Source organism: Anthonomus grandis, chromosome 2, assembly GCF_022605725.1.
Source record: "Anthonomus grandis grandis chromosome 2, icAntGran1.3, whole genome shotgun sequence".
NCBI lineage: Eukaryota > Metazoa > Arthropoda > Insecta > Coleoptera > Curculionidae > Anthonomus > Anthonomus grandis.
In genome coordinates, this window is record NC_065547.1 from 30,639,130 (window position 1) to 30,648,464 (window position 9,335).

Below are 9,335 nucleotides of genomic sequence, written 5' to 3' on the forward strand. Positions count from 1 at the left end.
TCTCTCAAAAAGTTCAAAGACAACTTGCATAAATTTCACAAGATTATTAATATCTCTATAACTTTGTTATTTTTAGTTTTGGCTATTGTAAATAAACTTTTTTATTAAGTATTTTTTATTCCAAAAAATCCGGAATAATCTTATTAGTTTACTAATTTAGTCGAGCCCATATATCAATATTAATAAAGATATAATAAAATAAAGAATAGTGCCGTCTTGCTGCACCATGTATAGACTAATTAATGTAATATACTTTCCTATTTAAAGAACTCTCAACAATTTTTCCAAATGTTATCTTTTGTTTTAATTTAGCTAGTATGAACTTTATGTCTGCATCCTAAGTTTACTCATATAGCACAGTTTGTTCCTCGAGAAACTAGTTTTACTATTTTGTGTAATAACATTAATAAAGAATCTTCAATTAGTTGGACAAAAGTAGTTGAAAAAAAGTACCATATCGAGGAGGTTATTTTCAGAAAACGATTAGTGGTATCAAAAATCTCATATCATAACACGCAAAAGCTAACTAACTAAGAGATGGCAGATCACTAGATGGCAGAAGATCAATGGGTAAATTGACAAAAAGATGGAAAGATCCTGTCGCAGCAGATTTGTCTGGGATGGAAATCCAGCAGTGGCAAGCGGAGTCACAAGATCCTAGGAGAAGGAGAGTAATAATGGATGCGGCTAGGCCTCATTCATTTTTTTTATGGAGTACACTGGCACAAAAAAGCAAATCCTGTATAGTACTCGAGTATCACGAATAGCGCCAGAGCTACGAAGGTTCCTGTAGATACTTTTCTTAAAGTTCTGCAAGTTGTAATATTTGGGAAATATGTGTTTTGGGAGTTAATTTCACAGACTTGCACTTCTCCATAAAGAGGAGTCTCGTTATAGCGACGTTCTAGGCGTCTGTAGATACACTTGATGTTCATGAGTGGGATCTGCTTGTCGAGTAGGTCTTGCGCGTGTGTATAGATGCAAGTAACCGTATAACTATCCAAGCTTCTATATAGTCGTCTTTGGATCTCCTATAAGACCTATATTATATTATACAGGGTGTTTCAGAACTATGGGATCAAACTTTTAGGGGTTGTTCAGTGCAACAGTAGAATCCATTTGAGTATAGGAACCCATGTCTGGAAATGTGTCACTACGCCCCTACGGCCCTAAGACGCGCTTAAATTTAGAAAAAATATTAATTACCTAAATAGGATCTGATGCATTTATTTTTACCTTTTGTATATGTTACCATCACAACAATTGTTCAAAATGTCTTCCTCCAATCTTAATACACCGATTTAAACGCCGCACATGATTTCGGCGGACTACACTAAAAATTTGATCCTCGTTTTAAATGATTTCAAAAACTGCTGTTATTCGTCCAATTAAGTCTAGCTCTGATTCTACTGGAGTTTCGTAGACTAAAGACTTTACATGTCCCCATAAGAAAAAATCGAGCGACGTTAAATCGGGTGACCTAGGAGGCCAAGAAACTGCTCCACCTCTGGCAATCCAACGGTGCCCAAACCGCTGAGCCAAATACTCGCGTACTACTACAGCAAAGTGAGCCAGCGCTCCATCATGCTCCATTTGCTGTCTAACGTTTAGTGGAACATTTTTAAGGAGTTCTGGGAGAACTTCCTCCAAGAAACGCAGATAAATAGGTCTTGTTAACCGTTCCGGTAGAAGCTATGGCCCAATTAAATAATCATCAACAATGCCTGCCCATACGATGACAGACCAACGATTCTGATGTTTTCTTGGAAAAATTGCATAAGGATTTTCTTCGTCCCAAACATGGCTATTCCTACTATTAAAAATACCGTCTCTTGTGAAAGAGGCTTTATCGGTCCATAAAACATATCGTAAAAAACTTGGTTGTGCAACGATGTGATCCAGAAGCCATCGACAAAATTGGACTCTAGGATGATAATCGGCTGCAGTCATACCTTGAACTTTCTGGAAGTGGTAAGGATGGAGTTGTTGCTCGTGTAGTACGCAGACAGAAGCGCTACTCGTATTCATATTCTTAGCGACCTCACGTGTGCTATTTGATGGTTCATCGGCAACTCCCTGAAGCACCTCTTTTTCAAATTCGACCGTTCTTACGGTTCGAGCAACACCAGTATCGTGCATCTTGGTCTTATACATGCCTGTCTCAGCGAGCCGCCGATAAACCGCAATAAACTTTTTGTAGCCAGGATGCTGTCGTTCGGGATAACGTTCATGATACAACCGCGATGCTGCTCGTGCATTGCAGTTTGTTGCTCCGTATGCCAAATGCATATCCGCCAATTCTTGATTGGTAAAGTTTTCTATTAGCAGTAAATGCTTAAAAATTGTAAGCTATAAAATTTGTAAACATGACATTGAGAATTGACATTGATAAGCGTTGATTTTAAACAATTGTTGTTATGGTATCATATACAAAAGGTAAAAATAAATGCAGCAGATCCTATTTAGGTAATTAATGTTTTTTATAAATTTTAACGCGTCTTAGGGCCGTAGTGGCGTAGTGACGCATTTCCGGACATGGTATACTCAAATGGATTCTTCTGTTGCACTGAACAACCCCCAGAAGTTTGATCCCATAGTTTTGAAACACCCTGTATAGTATACTCTTCTGGATGGAATCAAGAAGCTTCAAAGTGTGTTTGGGTAAAGAGCTTCATATGTGAGAGTAATACTCAAGAAATGGACGAATATGTAATGAACCTTGTAAAGCTTTAAAAGCGGTTGTGGTATATACAGCCTTTTTGTTTTACAAAGTCTTAAGTTTTTGAGAGGCCTCCTTAGCTATTCTTGCTACATGATCATGCCAAGACATATTGCTTCCAACCTTAAGACCTAATAAGGGAACTGACAAAGAAAGCGGCAAACTTGAATTGATTGAATGAAGACTTGAATGAATCCTTGCAAGTATTCAGATTCCAGGGAAAAGACGTCTTTTGTATCAAAAAGAAAACTTTGCACAATCTGGTTTAAGATCGGGACATTGTTGTGCAACTGCATTACTGGATATTACAGATCATGTTTTCTAATCGCTTGGTATCGGGAAATGTACAGTATTAGTTGCTCGATTACTTAAAAACTTTCGACACGTTAAATCACGACACTTTGAAACAATTTTGAATTTTTGCGGGTTAGGTTCAGATGCGTGTATGTTCTTTAAGAGTTGTTTTTTAAACAGAAAACAAGCTGTAATCCTTAAGATTATAAAATCTAAGGGATCTCTAAACTAATCCTAAAGGATTAGTTTTGGGGCCGGTTTTGCTTACTATATATCCTCTTTTGCTTACTATTTACCTCCCTACTACCTTTCTTAATGTAAAATTGTAGGTTGAAATGTATGCTGGTGATACACACATTTTTTATTCTTTTTCGCTTTAGTTTGCGAAGTCCAGTCCACGTTGAGTAACAATGATCTAAGGGTAAATTCCGAGGTTGACCATTAAGTTCCGAGGTGTCCAGAGATCAAGGTTTGGAACTAAATCTAGATAAGTGCATTGCTATTTTGTTTAGAGGTCAATATTGTAGGAGACAAGTTCAAGATAAATTAAGGCTCTTCATTGAAGATTATGCACTAAAAAACCGGGGTGTTTGGCTAGAATTTAAAAATATTCTCGAGATTATTCTAAAACAGAAAGTGAATTAAAGTTTGAAAAGCATGTTAACAAATATAGAAAAAAAAATTCTTTAAACTAATAATAAAATATATAATTTAAAATCTCTTCTCCTTTCAACCTTTAACTAAGTCCTTGCCTTACAGGCGCGTATCCAGAAAATACACAATTGTTGCCTTCGGTTTATTTACAGGATAAGAAGACCGGTCAGCTATAAGCTTAATGAGGCTAAATGGTTGAATACTGAACTAGAAAACTGTACCATAGAATGATATAGTTAATAAAAATGCTTTTTATTTATTTCAAAAAAATAGATTTAGAACTGATGTGCGTACTATTAACAAAAGTATATACTTATACGGATTCTATTCTAATATTAATTTGGTTTTTCGTTACTTCTTTGATATAAAAGCCTTGAATATAAAAAACAGCCAAAACTGAGCAGGTATCAAAAATTATTTTCTCATTGAATTAATTGGACAGAAGCAGTTTAAAATGAGTCCATGTCAACGGCTTTATTTTGATTTTTAAGAAAAATATGTTGGGAAAAAGGTAGAAAAAACTATGCTGGAAAAGATCCTAAAAACTTTTCTTCTTTTGCAATTTTGTGGAATCAAAAAGTCATTTTATACGGGGTCATCTCATATTCAGTTATTGAATTATTTTTTTTGGGGCCCTGCCTTAGTGTGACCATAAAACCATAAAAGTTGTTTTTATGGAGTCTTAAATTAGATTTTATTACTATGTTATTTATTTCTTTTTTAGGTCATTATGGAAGAAGCTTGGACCCGGAAAACAAGAGTTTGCTCTCGGACGAAGAAATTGTTAACTTTTTAAGATATTTAGCGGGAAATGAGCATTGAGGGAATCTAGGGTGATGGTTGTTATGTTTACTTATGATTAATTTTAATAAAAATGTTTCTGTTTTTATTTGTCTTTAAATGTTTACCTTTCCATGAAAATAATATTAAAAATATGTCTTTAAAATTGTTGGTAATTTCTGATTTTGGAAAAAATACTGATGGTACAGAAACTCTATTTTTCCATTGGGTTAGTTAAAAGCAGCTGTAAAGAGTACTATATTGACAACCTATTTCATGTCTTAGAAAAGTTTTTTGGTTGACATTACAATTAATACAATGCTCAAGTAGTAATGAAATATTATTTTGAAAGTACTTGATAAAATGACTAGTATACTGCGCTAAAAATAGGTTTGCACCATAAGTACAAAAAATTGTCAATTTATTTTGGCCACAAATATACTTGTGATTTTTAATTTTCTTTTTTTTAATCTCATTTTGGCGTATTTTATGAGTATTTGAGAAAGAGACTATGAGAATACTGAAAACATAAAAAATTACATTTTTGATTTAAAAAATATTCCTTCAAGATTTAAGTTAAAAAAAATAGAATAGAGGTCTAAAAGGTTGATAATTATGTACTTATAAGGGTGGTATTTGCTTAAACTTGAAACAATTTCTAAAATGTATATCGACGGTTTCTTTTGATTGTAATATCTTATGTTGTAAACCCAAGAACATAATATATTATGCATAATATTTTGTAAGTAAATTGGTGTAAAAAAAGAATAAAAATCCTTGCCAAAGTTTCGAATTTAATCGGTGCACGAAGTCGCTAGTCAATACCTATTAGTTATGGTTATTGTGTAGATTAGTTGGTTTGTGTAGTATTAATAAAAACTTGATGTGATCACGCACAAAAGTAGCAGTAAAGAGGACTGCTGTGTGAAATTTTACGTCTTTAAAATTATTCTCGAGATTATTCTAAGATACCTCTACTACATCAGGACAAAAATAGCTGAAAAGAAATGCCATTTCGATGTGTTCATTTTAATTTTTATGAAATACTTATGATTTTCGCGAGAATCGCTGCTAATATCAAAAATCTAAATTTGCTATTGGATTAGTTGAATAAGAGTAGCTTAAAATGAGTATTTTGTTGTTAGATGTATTTTAGTTTTTGGAAAAAAATGTAATTTTGAAAAAACCGCTGTTGATATCAAAAATCTAATTTTACAAATGGATTAGTTGGACAGAACTAGCTAAAATTGAGCATCAAGTCGATGGGCTTATTTTGGTGTCTGTAGTACCGAATGTAATCCGTAATGAAATCTAGGGATTTATTACACTTTATTTTAATTATATTTTCTCTTTTGTATTTAACAGGGTGATATGCCCCTTCATTCGCTTGCGATAATAGAAACATGCCAGCAATCCCTATTTCCTTACAGATGTACCAGAAATGTTTCTGGCAGGGTCCATGTCACATTTTTCAACGTCTGTATGGCGTCTTATGTGGGATGTTTCTGCGACATTTTAGAATGCCGAATGTATGCCTTTAGTACATGATATATCTGCTGTGGAAATATACCACAAATGTTACATTTGAAACATTTATAGCAATATTTTTGATTTAGATCTTATTAAAATAAAAATCAATATTTAGTTGAAAGCATTAAATATATTTTACACATACTTTAGACATACTTTTATAATATAACACTTTGCAAAAATTAAACCTATTTTACATACTTACCTGCGGAACTAATAGATCAATTTTAACTACTACAACCACGAACTTAATAAATATACCTTGACTGCCAATTCAATGAAAAGTAAATGACTACTAGTAGATGGCCGCCATTTTGCGTGATTGTGTCGAGGTTGGTCACTTTGACAAATTTCAGTTGTGCCAATTGTAGGGAAACAAAACAATTAAAGTTTTTGAGAGGCTATGTTTACAAATACAAAATAGAAAGTTACATTTAGTTAAGAATTTAAGTTAATTGCGCTAGATCTGTGATTTTTCTTGTACCTACTTCTTTAAGAGTTTCGTTAAAATTTATGAACGAAAGTGATTTTCACCTAAAATGAGACAAAGTTTCAATATTTTGTTGGCAACACTGAAAATGTTCAGAGTAACCAACATCAAAAGGACACAACCACTATAAAAATGGCCACCATGCAGTGGTCATTTTTGGGTATCGCGGCCATATGCATTAGCAGTAGTCCAGGTATATTTACAAACGCAGAAATTAAATCACAGGAAATTAGAATTACAAGAACAACCGTTGAAATCTGAAATATTAAACCATAGACTAATTAATACTTTTATGTTATATTTTTTATTCTATAATCTTTTAATATTCAACTGCATCAAAAATATTAGAAAACTCAAAAATTCAAAACCGGTCAGTGAAAACGACAAAAAACGCTGCTTGGTAGCATTCATAGCATCACTACAGCTAGTGCTGCCAACGTAAATCTGGTGTCTTTTAGTTTGTAACCAATAATTAAAAGTGAACTCTGTCATTTCTATGGCGGTTAATTTAAATACATAATTATTGTGTAGTATATTATATTTTTATTTATGTCGAAAACTATTAGTCAAAAACTAGATATTTGAACGTATTGTACAGGGTGCTCCAGTTTCGAAAGAGGAAACTTAAATGGCAGATAAGAAAACTTCAAAATAATACAGTTTGTAATGAAAACTATATTCAAAAATTTATTTACGAAGCATTTATTAAATGCTTCGTTACAAAGATACAGGGTGTCAAAGTTTTAAAGTAAATGAAATTTGGCACACCTGGTAAGATAATAAAGATAAATCTTTTTACGCAAAAATTATTATTTTACTTCTACCAGTGGCATGCGAACGAAAACACCTTTGCGCAATTTTATAAAAAAAAAATGACGATTTTATTTTGAATAAAAGTTCTTTCTGGGGTCGTCGCTTAGTTCACAACAGAAAATTATATTTTTTTTTCAATTAATACGTAATTTCCTAAAAAAAAATTAAATTCATTAGGCAATTGGGCTTGCATTTTTTTCAAATTTTGGAGTACTCTCTGTGTTTTTGCATTTTATTATGACAGATTTTGTAGTTAGGTTATTTATTTTCAAAATAATTATTATCAACATTGCTATTAATGTTGTCTGTATTTAGGTATTAATCTTAACAATGTTGTTTTGTAACTACGAATACGCAGAGATTTTTGCGTGAAAGTGAATGCGGAAGCAGCAGTTCATAAATATCGTAGACATAGTAGATATAGAATAGAATAACATTACAGTTGCTCGCGTTTTTATTAGAACTTATCGAAATTTTCGGTACTTTGGCCTGCGTGGTAATAAAGTTTTGCCCTTTAGGAACGAAAATCGTCGAAATACTAACCTAAATAACATATCATATACTTCGTACTTGCGATAATATTCCAAGGCTTAGCTCTCCCAAAGCAGCTGAGCATCTTCAGATATCTAGCTCTAAAATACTACGAACACTACATGATGACCAAAGATATACATATCACCCGGTGATGCGAAAAAAAATTGCCAGTGGCTTTCAACTTTAAAAGAGGAAAATCCAAAATTTTTAAATAAGATTCTTTGGGCGGATGAGTCCTCTTTTACGAGACGTCGGGTAAGAAATTACCATAATATCCATATTTGGTCATATCAAAATCTCAGAGAAATTCGGTCAAGATTATTTAAAAACAAATTTTCGGTAACCATCTGGTTAAGTGTTATTAATGGTAATGTTTGTGATCCACATCTCCTGCCTCCAAGATGGAACTCAGAACTGTTTGTGGAGTTTCTTAATAACGATCTACGTGCATACTTAGACGATTTACTTATCAATATTGTGCAAAACTGCTCCTAAGGCATTTAACTTTGGTAAGGCAAATTTTCCTCTTCTATATGAATCAATCTTGAATATCGATTGGAAGCAATTGTTTGAATGCACAGACGTTGAAAGCCTGTGACATTTTGTATAACTTAATTAATAATGTTTTTAAAACCACTTTACCATTAAAAATAAATCGGAAACGAAGATATCCCCCTGGGTACACTTCTGAGATCATTCGCTTAATTGAAAATAAAGAATTAGCAAAAAATATAAAAAACAAAAAATATAAAAAACATAAAACTAACTATTACTATGAAATATTTCAAAATGCTAGACTAACTCTTAAAACACTACTTGATAGTACATTTCTAAATTATTTACGTCAATTACAAAATAATATCCATGCTGACAGTTCTCAGTTTTGGACATACATACAGATGACGAAGGGCGACTCCAGAATACCAGGTTTGGTGAAAGATGGCACTAATGAGTTCTCGGATCCTAAGTCAATAGTCGAGGCTTTTGCTAATTTCTTCCAGAGCGTTTTCATTGATTCAGATGCAAGCAACTTTGTTCCTCATACTTTACTGCATAATCAAAACATAGTCTTAATTAATCCTGTTGAAGAGTCCGATATAATCGAAGCATCCAAAAAACTTAAAAACAGATTAACATGTGGTACCGATTCTATTCCAAGCTTTTTAGTTAAAGACTGCGTTACACCTTTAGCGAAACCATTAGCTCACATTTTTAACTTATCCATTCAAACAGGTTCGCTTCCGTCTTGTTGGAAGATCGCGCGAGTTATTCCAGTTTTTAAAAAGGGCGACAAGTCACAACTTAGAACCTATAGACCGATATCAATTCTATGCAACTTTTCTAAGCTTTTTGAAATTTGTATACACAAACAATTACACGTACAAGTAAGTACACTAATATCGCCCGATCAACATGGTTTTATGGAACGAAGATCATGTATCACTAATTTATGTTGTCTTTCCGAATACATATGTCAAGCCCTAAACAACAGAAGTCAAGTGGATTTTCTGTACATGGATT

The 9,335-nt window shown here is 33.0% G+C and overlaps 1 protein-coding gene across 5 annotated transcripts in view; it reads left to right on the forward strand.

The window, feature by feature from the left end:
• LOC126750102 (uncharacterized) overlaps positions 1-4,554 on the forward strand; it is a 49,570-nt gene extending 45,016 nt beyond the window's left edge. For all 5 annotated transcript variants that reach the window (XR_007665624.1, XR_007665622.1, XR_007665623.1 and 2 more), the window contains one exon: positions 4,392-4,554. Coding sequence is in view for 1 of the 5 variants with exons in the window: in XM_050459606.1 (XP_050315563.1) it covers positions 4,392-4,489 (98 nt within the window). In the remaining 4 variants the exon portion in view is untranslated. The remainder of the gene's footprint in view (positions 1-4,391) is intronic.
• Positions 4,555-9,335: the final 4,781 nt, after the last annotated feature.